Raw genomic sequence first — 23,719 nt, 5'->3', positions numbered from 1 at the left:
AAGAGTAATAAAAACGTATACTTACAATCCGCGACCTTGGCCCAAATACTTAAGCAGTCGACAGGGTCACGGGGTTGAACTTTGTTTATTTTACGGCCGTGTAAGCGCCCCCAAGCGTAAAACCACGGCGAACTAAATTGGTTAAAAAAATATTCTCGCTTCGCGACACGCATGGGCCTAGTTCATTTCCGAGGTTCCGCACTTAAGGAACATATCTTATAAACTTTTGCTATAATCTAGGCAAAATAAATGCTTCTCATGACATAATAACTGATTTTGACCCTTTCCATCAAGTAAGGATTTAAATTTCTGCATAAAATAACAAACCTTGCGAAAAAGTAATTGCTAAAGACGAATATGCATTTTTGTGGTAAGTTTGTTCGATGAAATCATTTGTCTTTCGTGGTATTTTCAGTCTTAAAAACACTACGTTTAAATACGTTCTTATGACTGGAAATAGGAGTATGGTGATTCCAATTGCAGTCCATGTCTGAAAGCAACCAAACCAAACAATGTATTTTTATAAGAATTATTACAATCTAGGACTGGCAAATTAGGGGACGCTAAGGCGCGTGAATAATCATTATGAAACCTCGTCAAAAAGAAAATAATGTTTATTAAGGGTGCTTGAACATGAGTAATACCAAAATTCACACAAACAGAAAAAACAAGTTGGGAAACCTAAATAAACCTCTCCGACTCGAGACGAGTTCTATCTACCAACTTACAAGGTTTTTCTTAAATAATTAAATAGATATAATAGCTATTAATCATTTTAATCGTCATTAATTTACCTTAATTCTAGTGAAGTCGAAAACTAGTTTTTGCCGGGACAGGTGGCAAAAAGTGGAAAAAAACCGGCAAAAAGTGGCAAAAACCTTTCCCCTATTAAAATGACAATTAGAAATACTAACTTTGGCTTTGTATTTGTCATTCGTGTTATTATAGGTCTTCCAACTGCTAGTATGTCTCAATTTTAATCCGTTTTATATATTTTCTTTTAAACGTTCTAGCTAAATCCACTTTAAAATTACAACTTGTGAAATTTTTCTCACATTCGAATTATCCTCGTTGCCTCGCATTTGATAGCTAAACAATAATTTTGAAGCAGTTTCTAGCTTTAACTTGTTTCGAAAATTCGAAGTGAACCATATATTAAGGTGAAGATCAAAATGAAAATGCAAAGCTACTCGGAAATGTTTCACTGTTACAAACTCTCTGCGAGTGCTAATCTGAAGATTAGCGAGTTCCAAAAAATATTGTTGATCGAAAAATAAGAACTGATTTTTCATTTACTTGTATTACAGGCCAAAACGTTCATTGCCAAAATTGCCACGCGGTTTTTTCCTCCATATTTATACAGAGAATGTAACCTAATTCATGATTATGGCAGAATTTTGGACGTTTTATTTTCATTTCAAACCCGATTTTTTTATTTTTAAAATTAAGTTCGTTATTTCCACATAAAGTGGAAAAAGGTGACTTTCCAAAAAGAGTAGCTTGCTGCCAGTGGTTTTTGGCACAAGTAATAGACTTGGACTTTCCACGTATTTTGCTGGTCTCTGACGAAGCCAATTTTTCGCGTGGCGGTGTAATTAATTTGCACAACCAGCACGAGCGGAGCCAAAGAAACCCACACGCGACACGCGTAAGGGCACATCAGGTGCAGTTTAGTTTGAACGTGTGGTGCGGAATTGTAGGCGATTGGTTAATTGGACCCTTTTTTATGTAAAGTTCATAGAACATTTTTGAATTCTTTTGACCCGAAGAACCCGCCTGTTAATTTGTGCCAGACTTCTCCGAAACACCCTGTATAAGGTGGTCGATTCCCTATAAGGGGTAAGCCCTGCCATTGGTGGGCTAGACGTTTCTCGATCGCGGCGTACAACTTAACCCAAACGATGATAATGGAATAATAAAGTCCTTATTGCTTTATGTGAACTGCGAACGCGGTCAGGATATTGCGAACAAGTTTACTTCAATTTTAAATCTGCTAGAGCGGTGACAGACACACAGTCAGAAACGTCTAGTGTAACATCTCTCCGTAACGTCGTCGTCACTAGGAAAGGTAAAAATGACGCCTATCTTCCTTATATTCTCACCATTTTGTCAAATATGGTGAATAAAGAAAAAGCCTTTGACTCGAATTCCACGGCCAGATTTGAGCTAACAATAGTCCATTGGTCTTCTTCCACAACATTTGTAAAATCGATGTAATTGTAGTTTACGTGTGTGGGTTCTTTTAATATAAAACCAATATCAGCTTCCTAAAAAACGAAAAAATTCAATTATTCTATTTTAAACCCATTCACTATTTTATTTTTGCAAAAACACTGAGCGTGTAAGGCCACCTCAAACCAAAAACAATGCACTTGAAATAAAAAAAGTTGACCCAAGGGATGGGCCAAAATAGTAGCCACATCGTCATCTATTTAATTAGCACTTAAAAATAAAATCAATATGAAGAACCAAAAGATACAAATTTATAAGTGTCCGACCCCACAGATAATTTAAAAAATATCCGTCCGTTCAGATAAAGATGTACCAACCCCACCCCCGAAACTTTAGAGATAAACCAAAGGGTGAAAACTCGGATCTACTACTAGGTCTCTATGGTTCATTGGTAGCGTGTCTTACTGCTGCGCCAGCGACCCGGGTTCTATTCCCGGGTGCTATATGAAAAACGTTTAATTAAAATAAAATCTCTAACCGAGCTCAGAGTTACCCTTATTGGTGGGTAAAGATACTATAGAGTTCCTTTTAAGCTAAAATCTGATGATAACGAAGCGAACACTCCGGCCACTACTACTACTACTAGTACTACAAATACTACTGGGGTCAAACTAAGAGCCTTTCGTATACTACGATGTGGCTAAAAACCATAGAATAGAGAAAATAAAATCCCATAGGAAATTTTTTATGGTTTCTGAAAACGCTTACTCCTCTGGCAAGTATGCCAAGTACTCCAGTTGCATTTCCTGGCCCATAAATATCTCCATAATCAAAATCATCAGCAGTTAAGATTCCAGTATAACTGTGAATACAATAATGCACATTAAGAAATTGTGAAATATCACAAAATATTTTTTTAATTTTTTAATCGGAAGATTATGAAATATAATAGTTGCAATTTAAAATATTCATTTTTATATGTTCCTTCGAATCAATAATAATAAGAAATATAAAGGTAAAGGTTAGATAACATAATATTATAACTTTAAAAACGACATTTTTCCAAATGTAAAATGAAAAATATTAATCTATATCTATATAAATCAAAGTCCTGACTGACTTGATAATCAAGGCCAAGCCCAAACCGTTTGCCCTAGAAGGCTGAAAATTTGCAGGTACGTTACTCATAAATAGTAGGCGCGTACTAAGAAAAATGTTTTTCAAATCCACCGCCATCTTAAAATATGGCGCCCAGAAATGTAAAAAATCTTCTCTATGCAACAAAGTCCGCGCGTTTCAACCGATTTCACAAATATTTAGTACACTGGTTTCCTTAAACCTATAGACGGGCTGAATGGTCTTTTGGGTTCGATTTGTTGCCATCTTTTTAAATGGCGGCCAGAAATTTAAAAAGCCTTCTTTGAGGAATAATGTCCGCCTGAAAAGTAACGAAAAAATGTCCCGACGGGCTGATGGGCAACGCCGAGTCCTTCGCTCCTAGGGTGCTACGAAAATATTAGTTCGCAGTAAAATCTACCCATTCTTTATATCATTTTGATGGAAGTTCTTATCACATGCGAGCGACTCCGCGGGTAACAGCTAGTAATATATATGATTACAAAATAATTTACATTTAATTAGTCTTAATAACTAGGACTACTGCGCCGCCATTGGTTTAGTGGCGCCAGCTAAATCGAACGTCTTGCCTTTTACTCTCTCTGCCTTCTGAGAATTCAACCAATCCCTTAAGGGGTAAGTGGTTCGATTTAGCTGACGCCACTAAACTAGTGCTGCGCGAGTACTCGACAAGACATTTTCTGGGACTCGAAGAAACGTTTCGAGTATCAAAACCAGGCTCGATAAGTACACGAACCTGCTTTTGGAAGACCTTTAACTCTCAAATGGGGTATAGATGTTATAAAAAATCTATTAGAAAGTCACTCTTAATTGCTTTGCAGACGCAAGTTATTGCTGATTGGGTAGTTTAAATCATAATGCCAGTGTAATGTAGTAGGGTGGTAGCTCCTAGCTGGTTCGATAGTGGAAGTAACATACAGTTAAAAGTACGTTTACTATTATTATTATTGGAAGTTAAACAGCTTAGTAATTTTCATTTTGGGACTTTGCGCGAAGTATAACAATGGTCAGCAGTGACTTTGGTGAGGAATGAGATTCTGAAGTTGATATTCGTGAGGAATTAGTTTTAAAACGACCACGACTAATACCGTTTGGGAATGTTTTGAAGTAGTTGTCGATGATCAAACTCTAAATGTCTATTATTAACAGAAGTGCTAGAAAACCAATTTCCAATTACTCGTTAACTGCTCGAAACCAATTTTCCAACTATTCGATACTCGATTTGAGTCTTCGAAACCAAAAATTCAATGGCGGAGCAGTGGTCCACGTTTTTATGAATTATTAAATGCTTATCTATTTGTAATACTTTTTTTAAATATTTTCCCATTTACATTTAGAAAAAGACCGTTCTTTTAAGAACTATAATGTTATGTTATCTGACTTTTAAGCATTGTAATTAGTAAAGTATTTACTTCAGATTAATTTTCTTGATTACAGTTTCAATTGGTAGTTTTAGGAAGCCTTCTACTTCCACGGGTGACATTTTATCATACAATCCCATTACTATAATCTAGACGTAAATGAGAGTTATTTTTTTATGAACAGTAACAAATTTCAAAAGAGTCATACATTTGTGGAGCAGTAAGTTAGAAAAGTCCCTGCGTTGATCATGTTGCTTCTTGCTTTTACGTGAACTTCAAGGTTAAGAGCGACTCGGGCTTGAAAATACGATTGTTTTTCGATCGCTTTGGTATACTGTCATATATTGGTTCGATTGTTAAAATGACACTGCCCAAGTCATTTATGAGGTTTGTTGTAGAAAAGTTGATTAGTAGAAATCGAAACTAGCTTGTTATAACGCTGCTTTCAGTGTTGTTAAAGGTATTTTTATGGCGAATTTCACTTTGGCTCTACGTCAACAACAGCTGAAAAAACAAAACAGACAAAAATGTTTTACAAAAAACAGTTTTGTACAATTGCAGTCAGAATATAAAGCAACTTTGGAAGCTTAAAAGTTCTGGCCAGTAAAATGATGGAATATACGAGTTGAGAGGATGTGATAATATATTAGCTCATGTCCCATTGGACAGAATACCAAAGGGCAGAAATCCCATTCTACCGAAGTAAAAAACAAGTGTGTCCCAAAGAAATGAAATTAGATTCCTATTGAAGAGAAGTAATGATGTGGCACTTTTCCAATGAATAGAAAATAAATTCCCGTTGAACCGAAAAGCAAAACTAGCATCAAACCCAACGCTTTAAAAACAAGGCGACCCAAGGGCTCGTAATAGTAGCCACATCGTAGCGTACTTTACAGGCGTACAGAAAAACTTTGAGTGAATAGCCCCTCGATGCGCTACCTTTGTTTTTACTTCTGTTATAATTATTATAGTGTGACACGAACGGAAAACGTGAGTGAGTACCCCCACGACCCTCCCGCTCCCTCGTGTTGTCACCCCGTTGGAGCAGAGCAAAAGGCCTTGTCGTGGCGGAGGGGTTCGATGATCCAGTTAGTATGGTTCCTTGGGTTTGCCCTTGGTTCGGACCTTTCCCTGCCCCGTTCCACGAACGTTTTGCTCGGCCGCCTCGCCGCGTCCGGGTGTTGCTCTGGCTCATCCCCAGCTCTTGGCAACCCTCTGGGGCCGCGGATACATTCCTGGAGGGAACTCCCCCGTCCCCTAGAGCCTTCTGCTGCCTTAGTCCTTCCCTGTCACCGACCTCCTCATGGCTGGGCTCGCTACCGACGGTGTAGCGCTCTCGTCACCTATACTCAAGGGGCGTTAGTCGCGGCCGCTTGCCGGGCCCGTGTGCCTTGACGGCGGTTTCGCAGGTTCCAAGGGAACAATGATGAGAGACGATTGGGGGGCGCTGATAAGGCCCCCCGATAGGTGCAGCACCTAATCAAATGTCCTCTGAATGTGTCCAAAGGAGGATCACTTTGAACGGTCAAGGGCATGAGGGCAAATTAACAAAGTCCCATTATGATTGGGTATATATTTTGGAAGGGTGGAAACTAATCTTAGGGACAATGTGTTGGAAAGGCGGAAACTTATATTAAGGACAATATGTTGAAAAGGTGGCAGTTTTAGACCTAAGTTATGGTTAATTGAATTATTACGTTGAGTTGAATCTTACTGGTCGAGTTAGAGTCGAAAATCACGATCTGCTTGAAGGATTTCATCACAGATGATAGCGTTCATCCGACCGACGACAGGGCTAAAATCAGTTTGAATAAAAGAATCAAGCGCTGTTGATACCAAAGTTCTTGTTTATCACATCATGTGACTCTAGAAAACCATATAAAAGTCATTAATACAAACCTGAGAGCTCGCATAGGTTTAATAAAAGTAATCCCAGATGACCATTATTCCGAAATTGAGAAAGTTTCAATGTTGATGTAATTACGTTGCCTATAAACAAACTGCAGCATTCGGAAGCAGTAATCATCGATCAATATTTCGCTTCAATATACCATAAGTTCATAAAATATGTTCTATAAGTTTTTCACTGGTCACTGAGAGCTTGTCCTGAAGTGACGTAGGTGAAACCTCATAGATTCGGGTGAAGCGACTCCTGGGGTGGCATTAAATTTATAAACACTAAATTAATAAAATTAATGGCAATAAAATTAATTAAATTCGTAAATTCAAAATAAATTAAATCCGTAAATTTAAAATAAATTAAATCCGTAAATTTAAAATAAATTAAATCCGTAAATTTAAAATACATTAAATCCGTAAATTTAAAATAAATTAAATCCGTAAATTTAAAATAAATTAAATCCGTAAATTTAAAATAAATTAAATCCGTAAATTTAAAATAAATTAAATCCGTAAATTTAAAATACATTAAATCCGTAAATTTAAAATACATTAAATCCGTAAATATAAAATTAAACTAAATCCGTAAATTTAAAATACATTAAATCCGTAAATATAAAATTAAATTAAATCCGTAAATTTAAAATGAATTAAACCCGTAAATATAAAATAAAATAAGTCCATAAATTTGAAATAAATTAAATCCGTAAATATAAAATAAATTAAACCCGTAAATATAAAATTAAATTAAATCCGTAAATTTAAAATGAATTAAAACAGTTAATATAAAATAAATTAAGTCCATAAATTTGAAATAAATTCGATCCATAACTGCAACGTGAATTCCATAAAAATTAAATAAAGGCGATTCATAACTGCAACCTGTATTCCATAAAAATTAAATAAATTCAACTTGACAAGTATATTATACCATATGTCAACGTTTTAAATAGAAAATAAATCCTAATGAAAACTATACAAAAGGTAATAAAATTTTGAGAACAGTATAAAAGTGGGAACTTAGGATATGGTAAGCATTGACGTGTTCCTGTCAACTTCATTTGCTCGCTTGTTTTAACGTATTAAGTCGGTTGAAATGGCTTGGAAATGTTTTAATTTCCGAAATATAACTTTTGTAATTTGCATATTGATTTACCCTTGTTACCTAGTGAGTAGTCACAATTACAAGGGATCGGATTATAGTGGCAGCAAAACAGTGGGAATTAGTGAGTAAAAACGTTTAGAATAAAATATTTCTTAACAAAAAACCAACTTAATAAAACCCATCGCTAAGATTTTCAATCTTGATGAATTTGAATGCTGGAATAATTTCATTTTAAAAAATGTTTAATATATTTATTGTGTTAACTTTAAAAGTATTATTTAATAATATTTATTATTTTCTATTTTTTATTAAACATTTTAGATAATAATAATAATAATAATAATAATAATAGTCTTTTAAATAATAATTTGTACAATGCACACAACTGTTAAAGAAAAAAACCCAAAAACTTAAAAACCCGGTGGGCGTGGTTTTTTACATTTGAAATAGCCAGAAACCAATTTTTTTACAACTTTTAAATTTAATAAAACAATTCAAAATAACGACATGGGGCATTTCTGCAAAGTCCTTGACAAATGAAGCGGCGTGTTCTTTGGGCAATTTCGAGTCAAAATATTTTTGACACTTAGTCGTCCAGGCCACCGTTTTCGAGTTATGTTTTCAGTGATTTACAGATGATCCCTTAAAATTGACCCGAGAAACTGAAACACAATGCTAATTTAATTATAAGACCGATCTGCATGGTGAAGTGTCCAAGAAATAACACCGAATGATTTCAAAATTACATATAGTTTGAAATTTCATGGATGGTTTTAAATAAATACCTCCGACCAATCGCGTAACGCCCTGCCTTTTTATTTAGAAAATTCTTGTGGCACGCTCCGTGTCGAATAAAGTTTATCGCGAGACGTGATAAAATTTGCATGGCGCGAGACATGGATAATTTTGTTAACAAAATGTCAAGGCGTTACGCGATTGGTCGAAGGTACTTATTTCAAATTATCCTTAAAATCTGAACCTAATTTGAATTTTAAAATCATTTGGAGGTATTTCAAAAATTATCCTGAAAATCTGAACCTAATTTGAATTTTAAAATCATTCGGAGGTATTTCAAATTATCGTAAAAATCTGAACGTAATTTGAATTTTAAAATCATTCGGAGGTATTTCAAATTATCCTGAAAATCTGAACCTAATTTGAATTTTACAAGTTGGGAAAACCAAAATATTACCTCTCCGAGTCAAGAGGTCTACTACTACAAACTTATTTACCTAGATATGGAATTATTTCTCTTTTTTCAAGTAAAAATTTACGAAATATTGAAGCAGTATTCCAAGCATAGCGAATAATACAGTAAAGCAGACGACATTTTACATCCATTAAGGATAAATCTTGGACACATGGAAATCAGTCAATGGGGAAAAGATCAGGAAATGAAGTCTACGCTTCAGCTGTTTACCGTATATTCTGATAGCTACATTCACAACTGGTTTGCAGTGTAAACACTATCGTCTCGTCTCACCTCAACAATATTCTTAGTTTGCCAACATGAATGTTAATGTTAAATAATACCAAAGCTAAATTGTAGCTAGACGCACTAATAGTCAATGCGCACCATAAAGAGAATAAAAAGTCTGTAGCTACTACCCGTTTACCATTAGCCCTTTTACTATTCTAATTGCCACCATGATCTTTTCTTCTATTATAAAATCTGAACCTGATTATTTAATAGTGTATTTAACTTTCGGCCCACTCTGAACCGTTGATGTCTCTTCATTTCAGACACGAAAATCAGAGCCCAAAGTTTACTTCACCTCAGGCCTCAATTATTTACTCTTTGTTTCACTAAGCCTATTGCGGATAATACTTCATATACCCGTCGGAGTCTAGGTCTTCGTTTTCTTCATGAAATCCCTAAACCAAGGATTATTCTATATACAGATGTAGTATAGCTTAAGTAATATATAAACAGCCATTTCAAATAACAATATTAAAAAAAATCTTTGGAATATCAAAATGAAACAGAGCTTTAAAGCTACAAAAGTACTAAATGCATCATAATTACGAAAAATACTTCCACATATTCACTTTATATTATGGAAAAAGGGAATATTAAGGTTCTGTATGATTTCTTAACACATCAACACAAGGCTAACTGCTAGCGCGACGCACTAGTGTAACAATGGACGGACACACACAGACAAAAACATAGACTGCTTTTTAACTCTTTCCGTATTCATTTTGAGTTGAGAAACAAGATTATCTTTAATATTTAAATAAATATAATTATTTTTAATTATTTTAATCTTCAATAATTAACATTAATAATAGTTAAATCGTTTAAAATAAAGTTATACCTATTATCATCTCAAACTTTGCTAATATTGACGTTTAAAGTGAAGGGTACCCCTCTTGCCCGCTTTCTTCAAATTTTGGGGTATATATACGATTCGTTTCCATTATAATAGTAAGGAAAAAGCGCAATTGCGAAAACCTTTGGTGGCGATCCCACCTTAGGGAGGCTAGACGTTTCTCGTAACCCTAGCTGATTGCCGCGTATATCCTAAAACCAAACGATGATAATGGAGTAGAAGCCAATGAGACAGATTGGTGTCTATGTGGAATAGACGGAAGACCAGTAGATGGTGGTGTTAGAAGCCAGAATGTACAGACTGGTGTCCAAGTGGGATGGACAAAGACCAGAAGATGGTGGTGATTAGAAGCCAGTATGTACAGACTGGTGTCCAAGTGGAATGGACGAAGATCAGAAGATGATGGTGATTAGAAGCCAGTAAGTACAGACTGGTGTCCGTGTGGGATGGACAAAGACCAGAAGATGGTGGTGTGAGAACTCAAGTAGAGGAGCCATTTCCGTGACTGTGAAAGCAGTTCGGAAATGGCGAACACGTTTGCTCCGATTTGGAAACTGCGAACGCGGTCACGTGGGTGTAACAACAGACACACACACACACAAACACACAAACAAACACACAGACGGACACACACGATCGTTACAGAACCTCTCCGTGACTTACGTCACTCGGAGAGGTAATCATTCGGAGGTATTTCAAATTATCGTAAAAATCTGAACGTAATTTGAATTTTAAAATCATTCGGAGGTATTTCAAATTATCGTAAAAATCTGAACGTAATTTGAATTTTAAAATCATTCGGAGGTATTTCAAATTATCGTAAAAATCTGAACGTAATTTGAATTTTAAAATCATTCGGAGGTATTTCAAATTATCCTGAAAATCTGAACCTAATTTGAATTTTAAAATCATTCGGAGGTATTTCAAATTATCCTGAAAATCTGAACTTAATTTGAATTTTAAAATCATTCGGAGGGATTTCAAATTATCCTGAAAATCTGAACCTAATTTGAATTTTAAAACCATTCGGAGGTATTTCAAATTATCCTGAAAATCTGAACCTAATTTGAATTTTAAAATCATTCGGAGGTATTTCAAATTATCCTGAAAATCTGAACCTAATTTGAATTTTAAAATCATTCGGACGTATTTCCTAAATGTTTCACTATGCAGACTGGTCTTATAATTAGAAGAAGAATCGATAAAAAAAAACACTTGCTTTTCCATGTCACCCTCTCTTTAAGGGGTAATCCGACACACTTAACTATAAAGCCAGGGATAAATGTAATTTTAGAAGCAGGAATGGAGAACGGTTAGTATTTACTTCAGTCCGACTCATAGCCCAGGATAGAGCCCCTCCCTCCAACCCGTGACGAAAATTTTAAATTATCTTATTGGCTCACTTAAACTATGTTTTGATGACGTTGCTGACGGGGGCCTCGAAAAATACGTAGTTCCTTTTTACATCTGTCGCTATGACCAGCCTCTTCTTTCCGGGGAAGGGGGTCCGGGACCAGTGGCGTCGCCAGGGGTTTTTTGGAGGCGCTTGAGCCACCTGAAAATTATCTGAAGCCCCTCCTAAAATTTCTTAAAAGCGCCCCCTTATATTTACCGAAAGCCTCTCCTAATTATTCAGTTGAGGTTATTTGAAGTTTCTACAATATGAAAGTGAAATATACATAGAAACACAATTTCATATTTATATCGTCTAGAGCGTATGTATACAGTCGTAACAGACTATTTTCATGATTTTTCTATTGCATAGTTATACCTACACCGTCCCAAGCACTGAGGGCAACATCTTCCCCATTTCGCCTCAATCGCCTGCCTTCCGAAGCAAGGTCTAAAAAATAACTTATCCCCGTCCTCTACCCACTAAAGTACCGAGGATCTCTGAATCGAATAATTGAAATTTTGCCATTAACTGACCCCCTCAATTAAGCACGCCCACTAGTCACTCTCGAGTTTAGTCTAGTCCTGATATAGTCAATGTCAAGTTACATTCAAACATTGTAACGGTAATAAAATTAATTTGTGTGATGCGAAAGCTTTTGTGATAAAACACGCGTTCAGTCCTTAATTACTTTTCCTTATTTTATTACTCTAATATTCGCCTTATAGACAAGAGGGTGTCATGATAAAAGTGATGTGTTTTGAAATATTGGAAGCACAATACTTTAGGGAGGGCTTAAGCCCTCCCAAATTCGAGACCCTGGCGACGCCACTGTCCGGGACTTTGACGCGCGCCCAAATTACTCTGTTCTCCATTCCTACTTCTAAAATTACATCTATCCCCGATAAAACTTGTAAACAGTAGCCAGGATGGCGAAATCTCATAGAAAATGTGCGACTCAAAACCGCCCCTTAAATTGTGACGGACCTTTCTGAAACACCTAATGCAATCTTTCTTGTACAAATTAAATTATTATTTTACCTCAGGTGTTTGCAAGGAAAATGCTAAAGCTTGCAAGGCTTTAAAGAAGGATACCAAAGATGAAGGGTGGAGTTTTATGAAAAATAATAAATTGTGGGCTTTTCAATGTTATCCAGATTTGGTAAGATTCCCATTTTTCAACATTTGTGGAGGTGTCTTAAATGGTAATTATACTCTTAATAATTTAGTAAGCATTTTATAGTTACTTCTTGGAGGTCACCTGTTTCCGCACAGTTTTATTTACGACACCTTAAAAATCTACCCTTTCCGCACAATTTTTCATAACTCATTTCCGCACAGTTTGCAAATAAAACATTTTTAATTTTACACGGAATTTTAATGACGGTAAAATTTAAGAAAGGGCCCAAAGCGCCTGTCCCGGTGCCGGACGCGTACACGATCTGCAGAGTGTGAGAGAGAGTTAAAGCGCTTTCGCTCTGAATGAGAGAGGGAGAGGTAAAACGCTAGCGCTCTGAATGAGAGAGGCAGAGGTAAAACGCTAGCGCTCTGAATGAGAGAGGCAGAGGTAAAACGCTAGCGCTCTGAATGAGAGAGGCAGAGGTAAAATGCTAGCCCTCTGAATGAGAGAGGCAGAGGTAAAACGCTAGCGCTCTGAATGAGAGAGGCAGAGGTAAAATGCTAGCCCTCTGAATGAGAGAGGCAGAGGTAAAACGCTAGCCCTCTGAATGAGAGAGGCAGAGGTAAAACGCTAGCGCTCTGAATGAGAGAGGCAGAGGTAAAACGCTAGCGCTCTGAATGAGAGAGGCAGAGGTAAAATGCTAGCCCTCTGAATGAGAGAGGCAGAGGTAAAACGCTAGCGCTCTGAATGAGAGAGGCAGAGGTAAAACGCTAGCGCTCTGAATGAGAGAGGCAGAGGTAAAATGCTAGCCCTCTGAATGAGAGAGGCAGAGGTAAAATGCTAGCCCTCTGAATGAGAGAGGCAGAGGTAAAACGCTAGCCCTCTGAATGAGAGAGGCAGAGGTAAAACGCTAGCCCTCTGAATGAGAGAGAGAGATAAAACGCTAGCGCTCTGAATGAGAGAGAGAGATAAAACGCTAGCGCTCTGAATGAGAGAGATAAAACGCTGGCACTCTGAATAAGAGAGATAAAACGCTGGCACTCTGAATAAGAGAGATAAAACGCTAGCGCTCTGAATGAGAGAGAGAGGTGAAACGCTAGCGCTCTGGGTTATGGTAAAAAATGCTGAAGTAAAATTTCGATGTAAAAATTGTGCGCAAATGGGCCATAAAAATTGTGTGGAATTGGGCTATAATTCTCGAACATTGTACGGAAATAGGCATCCTCGTACTCCAAAAAGGTTTTTTAAATGCACTCGAAGGTTTAATCAGAAACCATTATATGCCCAAATGTATGAAACTAGCTGTTACCCGTGACTTCGCTCACGTGTAACTATAGTACTTAAATAATGTGATAAGCATTAAAGTTTATAGTGTTATAGCATTTGTAGTACGAAAGTAGTATGAACTGTACGGGCCAGGTTTCCAAAACTTTATCTGAACTTCTCAACTAAACCTTTCAGTCAAAAAAAGGTCGCTTTGTAATCGAAAACATTCTCAGGAATTATTATTTCATCAGGCTCAATAGGTACTTGCACTGATGACTATGATAACCAGTGGAAAAATTGCCACAAGAAATGCAGAAAGCTACATTATAAGCTTGCCGGAGATTGCACTAAAGGGCGAGAGAAAGGAAAAGAAAGATGCGTGTGTTTCCACGCTGATATTGGCTTTTGCAGCCCAGTGGATGTTAACAATGGAGACGTGTGTCGAAAAAAAGGCGGCTATTTTACCAAACCAAAACTTGGCCAGTTATCAGATCTGGGTTGCAGGAGTAACCTCGTGAGATTTCCCGGCGATGTAGCCTGCACAGCAGTACTAAAGAGTATTACAATTTTCTTATTAAAGAGAGGGTGAAGTAGAAAATCAAGTGATTTTTATCGACCAATTATAAGACCAGTCTGCATAGTCAAACATTCAGGATGATTTTAAAATTCAAATTAGGTTCAGATTTTAAAGATAATTTTAAATAAGGACCTCCGACCAATAGCGTAACGCCCTGCCTTCTTATTAGCAAATTTCTCGTGGCACGCTTCATGTCTCGCGCCACGATTGTCACGTCGCGCGCAAATTTTATCAAATCTCGTGATAAATTTCATTCGACACGGAAGGTGCCACGAGAATTTTGTTAATAAAAAGGCAAGGCGTTACGCGATTGGTCGGAGGTCCTTATTTAAAATTATCTTTAAAATCTGAACCTAATTTGAATTTTAATATCACTCGGGAGTATTTCTCAAATGTTTCACTATACAGACTGGTCTTATAATTATATAGTAGAAGTAACATATTTTCGTGTATTTTTAGATGCTCCTCTTATTGATTGTGTAAATCCATTTTATGGCGCCTATAAGTTATGCCATGAAAGTTGTAAAGATATTCACCGTTCTTTGATTGGGGATTGTAGCAGTGCGGGGGAGTGCCTTTGTATTAATGCCAAGAATAGGCTCTAGCGTCACCGAAGATATTATTTTCGGACTTTTGCGTTAGATTACAGATTTATTATTGCAATCAATAACGGTACACAAATAAAAAATATGCGCAAAACCGTTTATGTTTGATTCTTTTCACATTTATTGTGGCGAATCTGTGTTCATGGCTTTTTCAAAAACTTTGATATTCACAAAGACCTACAAAACACCTAACACTGTTCAACTGTTGTACTCCTGGGTATAGTTGGATGAGAAATATAAGTTATTGCGTAAGTTCATAAGATATGTTCCATAAGTTTGAATCTGGCTACAAACTGGAGCTTGTCATGAAGTGATTGAAGTAGGTTTTAGATACAGAGTAAAGCGACGCCTGGTGAGGCACTGTCAAAGGCTTAGTACAGACTAAATAGGTTGATGGAAGTCTGCAAAACCGAGTGTAGTTCTAGAACTAGCTCTCAGAAAGTCTCTAGCACCTAAGACCATTAAACACGATTGAATGGTCAATGCAGTTAAAATTACGTTCATGTCTCAGCGGTAACAGCAGTATACCAAATTTATTCCTCACCGACAGCATAAGTCTATAAGATATGTTCCATAAGTATGACACTACCTATACTCCGTATTGCAAGAGACTTACTGAGAGCTTAGTTCGAGAACGAGAACCGAGAATTGAGAAAACTTGGTTTTACAGTCCATGACGTTTCACCTACGTAACTTCAAACTTACGGACTTATGACAGTCTTTTAAACTATTGGCAAGCTAACACTGATCGGTATTGGAATATAAGGTATTGGAAGGTCACACAGTATACAACATAAATTTGAAAACTACATGACATAATTTGGTCTTACAGCGTTCGCGAATTCAAAATCGTCAAAGCGGTTGTGGATAGGTTTTAACACGGTAGTTCGTAAAAGAAATAACAACAATATCTATGCGTTTCATTTATTTAATTACATAGAAAGCATCATTCCTTAAACTGATTGAACAGGCTTGTTCGACGACAGATAATCCAAGTGTTTCTTGATGCCTTGGATTTCCAAACGTGTTTCCTCTGAATAATAAATATAAGTTTGTGTATCAATACAGGTACATGTGTACCTACAAAGAGGAGTTCAAATACAAAGGTACGAACACACGTAAGAACTCGAGGAAATTTAAATATTTTTTATAACCTAGTTCTATTTTTTCAGAATTTTCGTAATGAATTTGAAATAGTGGAACTGTTGACAATAACTGTACAGTTCTGGAAAAGGAGCAATATTTGAAAAGCAAAATTAAACTTACTCTGGTTTTTGGACAAAGTTTCAATTGACTTTTCAATTTCAAGAAGGACTGAAATCAGTTCAGTTTGACCAATCTTAGTATTACGGTCGTTTTCTCTCTCGTAATTAAATGTCTCATTGGTCGGTTCGGCGCATTCGAACCATGCCCCACTAGTTGCTATTGGGTATCTGCTAGAAACACGCTGTACCTACGAAGATACACTAATGTTAGCGATCTATGTTAAGTGTAATTGAACACTGAAGATGGCTTCAATCGGGAAGCCCTCGTATAAGCAGTTCCTGTATGAGCGGATCCCATAACAGCTGTTTCCAGAAGTAGATAGGGGTTTACCAGTTACAGCAGTTCCCTATACAGCGGTTCTCGATCGTAATCGAGGCGTACCGTTACAGCAGTTCCCAAAAAGAGCAGTACAACCGAGAAGTGAAAGAACGTAGTCATTTATGATGGTGTATGTTTGGTTATTTGAACTTAATGAAGTCTGGTTAAACTTCGATAAAAAAACTTGGGGTAAGAGATACTTAAATAATAAGTTTCTACATAAATCTATCAAATCGTGTAACAAGTATGATCGCGAGGGGCTAGTCATTCGCCAAAATTTTGTACATCTGATTACTGATTTCTGAATTCTGAATTTTTATATTAATTGCGATGATTACTGAACGAATTCCTTGATTTCCGTGATTACAATTATTTTCGGTGATTTTCTGTTTGAATTCCAATAAATTCCGGTGATTTTTTGTGAATTCTGTGACTACCACTGGATTCTAAGTGAATTTTGATGAATGCAGTTATTATTTCCATTTCAACTGATTACGATTTTTATTTTGGATCGAATTCCTCGATTGATTAGGTGTGATTATTTCACGAAAGGTGTGTTTACCGAGGTAATTAAAAAAGATTCCTAGAAGATCATGTGATTATTTCTGATTTTCTCATGATTTCAAGTGATTATCGAAGATTTCTGATTACCTTTGATTAACCACAAAAATGATTTTGATTACTGATGATTTTCTAAGAATTCTAGAAATCAAGTAATTGATTTCTGCTGTTTTGTATACCTGATTATTCAAGTGACTAACCCCTCATTTAATCGTTAGGCCTATCATACTAAAAAAACAAACATGGCCAACCGGCAAAATGTCATAGAACGTTTTCGACTCAAAATTTCCCAAAGAACATACTCCCTTAATTTATGGCAGACTCATTGATAAGACAGAAATCACTGAAGTGGTTATTCCCCCCAAGAGTATATGGTAGATGGGTGAATTTGGCAAGGGGTTTCCTGAGATCCCGTTAATGATGTGAAAAATCCCCAATTGTTTTACCCTAATTCTAAGAGAGCTACCCGCAAAATCAATTTCTAAAAGCCCCAAAGGGTTCCAGTAACAGACCCTGCGATGTGGGGTGGGGGCTTCTTTGCAATAACATGTTCCACAAGTGTGACACTACCTATACTTCGTAATGCTATATAGAGACTTCCACAAGTGTGACCCTATACCTATACTTTGTAATGCTATAGAGACTAACTGGGAGCTAGTTCGAGAAAGACGCCACCACACTCGGTTTGCAGTCCATCTTCCTATTAAGTCTGTGCTATCCTTTGAAACGTCGCTTTCATATACGTCACTTCATGACAAGCTCTCAGTATCCTGTGACAAACTTATGGAACATATCTTATGAACGTATGGTACTGTACTAATAACTTTAAATGGCCATTTTCATTTTAATTTCAGTAGTTTCTATGTCATTTACGTATCCCTTTCACTAAATATTTGGACAGCCTGAAACGATGGTATAATGCGGATTTTCCGTGCCCGAGCACTTCAACGTACGACTATCATAACAGAATAATTAAGGTTCTTATAAAAATACCTTTGATAATCATATTGCACACAATCAAATGTGCACGTAGAGATCGAGGGGTCGGACGTATTGGAAAAAGTGTACGGGATTTTGAAATCCAATTTGATTTCTTCGAATTTGGTTTGATTTCAAAATTCGATAAAATCCAACGGATATCGTCGGATTTTGTGATTATTCCCACGATATCGTCGGATTTTGTGATTTCCCCCGTGATTTCGACGTGTTTTGCGTTTTTCTCCTTGATTTCCACGGATTTTGGGGGATTTCCCGTGATTTTTTTGGATTTCGTGAATTTTGTAATGGATTTTGTGATTTTTTATTGATTTTGTGATTTCGTTACTAATTTTGTGATTTCGTTACTGATTTCGGATTTTTTTATGGGATTTCGAAATCAACAAAAATACGTTTGATTTTTTTTCGAATTTCTGATTTTATTATTGATTTCGGGTCTCTTAAGTTGGATTTCGCGGGTAGCGTACGGGATTTCGTGAATGACCGACCCCTCGCGTCAAAATAGTACAGTTAAAAATAAATGTACACTGAAGGTTAATGGAGAGTATTATTCTTCAAATCGGATTTTGAAACAGTTGTTTGTTATTTACTTATTTTTCATGAAAATATGCCAGCTTAATAATAAAATAGGGACACTTTGGGGATAGTTCCAACATTCCCAGAAATCCATACGTGATTTTCTCTCGTGATTTCAGATTTTATCTCGAACATTTCGCCATAAATATGCATTTCTGCTCACAAATCTTAATTGTTACTGACCCAATAAAAGTACAACTGTTTTTCTTCGTAACAATTTTTTGGGATAGAAACAAAAAAAAAAGCTAGATGATGGCGTGACATTATCTAAGATGAAATATTAAAACATCTCTGTATTTATACAACTAATGAGAAAAAATATTACAGCCTTCCACTATTACATATACATTGTGGTAGAAATCAGACCAACACCTTCCTTTATGGACAACCCCCAATACTGCCAACGGATATGGCGTCACTATACTAAATTACAGACCTCTAATACAGGGCAAGATAAGGTACAAAAGAAATATTGGGGAATATGCTGATTGCAACAAAATATTTAAAGCACAGTCCTACGATTAGTCTTAGAACTTTGGCGTGAAATTACAACCTCTAATCTGTTTGGAACGTAAATGTTCGATGTGTCTACCCTCGTGGTGGAGGCACCCTTCAAGAAGACTGTCCATGTCTTGCAATACATTTGCAAGCACTAAACTCTTGACGCATGAAGTCCAAGTAAATGTCTCCAGTAATTTTCTCATCGAAGAAGAAGGGTCCGATAATTCGGTTTGCAAGAATGCCGGCCACCCAAACATTCGCAATTGTTGGTAATAATGTCGAAACCAGAGAGGGTTTTATTGAGCCTAGTAATGTACGTTATTCCGTTTTAAGGTACCATCCCTGTGAGTGTAGCTTCGCCAGTATGTAGTATCCTTTCTCTAGTTCACGCATGGTAAGACATCAAGTTGTAATAGGTTTTTAGCTAAGAGTGTGAAAGATATAATGCCTTTTCCGATTATGATCTGTGAGTGTGAATTAATGTTTGTGGTTTCTGTCTGGAGGTTGATAAACGAAAAGACTTGTTTTGCTAGGTGTGGTAAGAACTTATGTACCCCAACTGTTGGACCATCTCGAATATTACTTTAGCGAGTATTTTACTACATTAGCGCTCTATTACCAGTTGTCGGTAATCTAGTTTAACTACCTTTAATCGGTAATCTAGTTTAACTACCTTTAATCGGTAATCTAGTTTAACTACCTTTAATCGGTAATCTAGTTTAACTACCTTTCATCGGTAATCTAGTTTAACTACCTTTCATCGGTAATCTAGTTTAACTACCTTTCATCGGTAATCTAGTTTAACTACCTTTCATCGGTAATCTAGTTTAACTACCTTTCATCGGTAATCTAGTTTAACTACCTTTCATCGGTAATCTAGTTTAACTGCCTTTAATCGGTAATCTAGTTTAACTGCCTTTAATCGGTAATCTAGTTTAACTACCTTTCATCGGTAATCTAGTTTAACTACCTTTCATCGGTAATCTAGTTTAACTACCTTTAATCGGTAATCTAGTTTAACTACCTTTAATCGGTAATCTAGTTTAACTACCTTTAATCGGTAATCTAGTTTAACTACCTTTAATCGGTAATCTAGTTTAACTACCTTTAATCGGCAATCTAGTTTAACTACCTTTAATCATCAAACTACCATTGACGAAAGACCAGTAGATGGTGGTGTTAGAAGCCAGTGTTGCAGATTTGTGTCTATGTGGTATAGACGAAAGACCAGTAGATGGTGGTGTTAGATGCCAGTGTTGCAGATTTGTGTCTATGTGGTATAGACGAAAGACTAGTACGTGGTGTTGTTATAGAAGCTAATAAATACCGATTGGTATTGAGTGAAAGAATAGGCGGTTAGCTAGCAGATGAAGGTGTAACGACTAGTTAATGATAGGCGTTGAATAAGATAGATAAATGAAGTAAAATTTTCCGAATTTCTGTGTACTGCGAACGCGGTCAGGAAATTGCGAACACGTTTGCTCCGATTTGCCAACTGCGACACACAGACAGACAGACACACACACAGACACGTCCAGTGTAAAACCTCTCCGTGACGTCATCGTCACTCGGAGAGGTAAAAAATAAGTATTGTATGAAATACATTTGAGAAAAAAATCCCTTGATGTATTAATCTATATTTAGAACAAGTTGGGAAAACCAAAATATTACCTCTCCGTGTCGAGAAGATTATATAACCTTAAGTATCCAATGAAAACCTCGACCTATTTGCCCTCATCCTTTCCCGCGCTTTGCGCTTCCGCATTTCATCCTTACTCTCAACATTATCTTCCTCCATTTTACATACAAAAATCAAATACTCACAAAAAGAAGTGGCAAAAACCTGCTGGCTCTTTACAACCACTTAATTTGACTTAACATGGGTCGGGTGATTTTTAAAAAAAAAGAAATTCAACGGTCCGCCAACCTCTTTACAGTCCCTTTAAAAATCTTTAACACAGTTATGACGTCACCTTGTGCTTAGATACGGCAGATCTCGCGCCACTTTCTAATAATAATAATAATCTAGGCTTTGTCTATGAAGGGATTTCCACACTAAGCCGGTGGCTTGTTTACAGGTGGGTCCCTTTACAATGCATAGAGGGGTGGTGGCTAGCCCCTATGCCACAGCTAACCTACAGCGCCCTATACTAACTATTACCGTTAACCTCTGCAAGTTTTTGATGGAAAGAAGAAACCGGGTTAGACCGCGGAGGAAAACTCCTTTTAACGAGCGGGGAGAGAACTTGCAAACTCTACGAAGAAAGTTTGTTCCCCGATTTTCACCCGGTGCCACAGTCCGGGATCGAACCCGGGATCCTCTTGCTGCGAGGCGAAAGCGCTAACAGCTACGCCACCCCACTCTACGCATGAACGAAATAGTGAACAATCACTATTTCGTTCATGAAACGGCATATCACGCGCCACTTTCTACGTAACCTACAAACTACAGTAATATTTTGCACAACACAATTATGACGTCACCTTGTGCTTAGATACGGCATATCACGCGCCACTTTCTACGTAGCCTACAAGCTACAGTAATATTTTGCACAACACAATTATGACGTCATCACCCAGTAAATTTTGCCTATTTCATTTTAAATTTTCGAAATATTTTCGATTTTCAAACAACATAAACCAATTTTTTATAAGGACATGGACTTCACATTTTCAATTATTGTTTTAGTAGAATTCTAAGTAATTAAAATATAAATAAATCTTAAAGGTTGCACATTGGAGTTTAATTCCAAAGTATTGGCAAAGATCAAAGTATTAAGTATCATTTCATAACAAGTTGGGAAAACCAAAATATTACCTCTCCGTGTCAAGAAGATTATATAAACTTAAGTATCCAATGAAAATGTTATTATGTTTCTGAGTTGGGGTTTCCCATTTTTGTTGTTGTTTTGAAAAATATATCGCAATGCACGGGCCTTGATAGATATAGGAGGCAATGAATGAAATATATCACAATGCACGGGCCTTGATAGATATAGGAGGCAATGAATGAAGTATATCACAATGCACGGGCCTTGATAGATATAGGAGGCAATGAAGGAAATATACCGCATGCACGGGCCTTGGTAGATATAGGAGGCAATGATAATCTCTCCCTTTGCACGAGAGGTTTATCTTTAATATTTAAATAAATATAATTATTTTTAATTATTTTAATCTTCAATAATTAACATTAATAATAGTTAAATCGTTTAAAATAAAGTTGTACCTATTATCTTCTCAAACTTTGCTAATATTGACGTTTAAAGTGAAGGGTACCCCTCTTGCCCGCTTTTTTAAAACTTGGGGTATATATACGATTCGTTTCCATTATAATAGTAAGGAAAAAGCGCAATTGCGAAAACCTTTGGTGGCGATCCCACCTTAGGGAGGCTAGACGTTTCTCGTAACCCTAGCTGATCGCCGCGTATATCCTAAAACCAAACGATGATAATGGAGTAGAAGCCAATGATACAGATTGGTGTCTATGTGGAATAGACGGAAGACCAGTGGATGGTGGTGTTAGAAGCCAGTGTAAGTACAGACTGGTGTCAATGTGGGATTGACAAAGAACAGAAGATGGTGGTGATTAGAAGCCACTCAGAACAGACTGGTGTCCGTGTGGGATGGACAAAGACCAGAAGATGGTGGTGTGAGAACTCAAGTAGAGGAGCCATTTCCGTGACTGTGATAGAAGTTCGGAAATGGCGAACACGTTTGCTCCGATACGCAAACTGCGAACGCGGTCACGTGGGTGTAACAACGGACAGACAGACAGACAGACAGACAGACAGACACACACACAGACACGGCCGTTACAGAACCTCTCCTGGACTACGTCACACGGAGAGGTAAAAACACCGAGTTATAAACCAGTTGCCCCAAGCGAATTAATGAATATTAGTTTACACGTTGCAAATAATTAAGAATGGTTAAGTATCAAGTAGAAAGAGAGGTCATGAAATATAAAGGCAAGGATAAATAAGAGTGGAGCGGAAAATGACGAGGCAAAGATCCGTCATTTGACGAGATAATTAACTATATTTCAACAACTAGTTAAATTCAATTTATCTATTTCCCAGAATTATTTCGGAAACTTACACCTTTGAAAAATCGAAAACCCCTTAGTAACAATTCCTCATATTCCTAATATTCATTATTTCTATATTTTTAGTTTCAAATTTGTTCCAGGATTCATTTGAAGTTTTCAATATTTTAAGCTGAATGATTGTCTTTAGTCTTATTAGTATAGTATGTTTGGTGGTTCGAACGGGACGATTGTTTTTAACTGAGTAGGACTGCGAATGTTGACTTGCATTGCCGAATTGCCGGTGCCGATATTTAATTCCTGAAGTAAGGTGAGAGTTTGTGTCTTGGCGGGTTGGGTTGTACTTCCGGCGCTTATGCCCATGAACTTTGTCGTAGTTGTCGTGTATGCTGCATATATTTTTCCGTATTTCCATCTTCCTTTATGCCGTATGGTCTTCTTCCCACTGTGAGTGACTGCCATGATTTCTCCTCCGGTTTTTTCGT

General features: G+C 36.8%; 2 protein-coding genes and 1 long non-coding RNA gene across 6 annotated transcripts in view; 2 read left to right on the top strand and 1 right to left on the bottom strand.

The window, feature by feature from the left end:
• Positions 1 to 15,351, top strand: part of LOC149647201 (uncharacterized) — a 55,795-nt gene extending 40,444 nt beyond the window's left edge. The window contains exons 2-6 of one of the 2 annotated variants that reach the window (XR_016371878.1): positions 12,447 to 12,605; positions 14,038 to 14,343; positions 14,823 to 15,035; positions 15,144 to 15,216; positions 15,299 to 15,351. Coding sequence is in view for 1 of the 2 variants with exons in the window: in XM_089850061.1 (XP_089706187.1) it covers positions 12,447 to 12,605; positions 14,038 to 14,343; positions 14,823 to 14,968 (611 nt within the window). In the remaining variant the exon portion in view is untranslated. Of the gene's footprint in view, positions 1 to 12,446; positions 12,606 to 14,037; positions 14,344 to 14,822; positions 15,068 to 15,143; positions 15,217 to 15,298 lie in introns of those variants that run through there. The other variant, XM_089850061.1, reaches the window with a different exon arrangement.
• A 284-nt stretch (positions 15,352 to 15,635) lies between these two features.
• Positions 15,636 to 16,257, top strand: LOC149647200 (uncharacterized). Of its 2 annotated transcripts, none has more exons than XR_016371881.1 (3): positions 15,636 to 15,719; positions 15,801 to 16,074; positions 16,141 to 16,257. It is a non-coding gene; the product is annotated as an uncharacterized LOC149647200 (long non-coding RNA). The 2 variants fall into 2 exon arrangements; XR_016371882.1 differs by having other exon boundaries at positions 15,713 to 15,734.
• Positions 15,883 to 23,719, bottom strand: part of LOC149647194 (uncharacterized) — a 56,654-nt gene continuing 48,817 nt past the window's right edge. Inside the window, exons 4-5 of one of the 2 annotated variants that reach the window (XM_089850059.1) lie at positions 16,235 to 16,421; positions 15,883 to 16,001 (exon numbers count right to left, since the gene is read on the bottom strand). In XM_089850059.1, coding sequence (XP_089706185.1) covers positions 15,922 to 16,001; positions 16,235 to 16,421 — 267 coding nt within the window. In that variant the 3' untranslated portion in view covers positions 15,883 to 15,921. The other variant, XM_089850058.1, reaches the window with a different exon arrangement.

The sequence above is a fragment of the Phalangium opilio genome, unplaced genomic scaffold (genome assembly GCF_054372755.1).
Source record: "Phalangium opilio isolate 3A_F unplaced genomic scaffold, DU_Popi_V2 ptg000089l_1, whole genome shotgun sequence".
In the NCBI taxonomy this organism is placed as follows: Eukaryota; Metazoa; Arthropoda; class Arachnida; order Opiliones; family Phalangiidae; genus Phalangium; species Phalangium opilio.
This window is presented reverse-complemented; position numbering and strand designations above follow the sequence as displayed.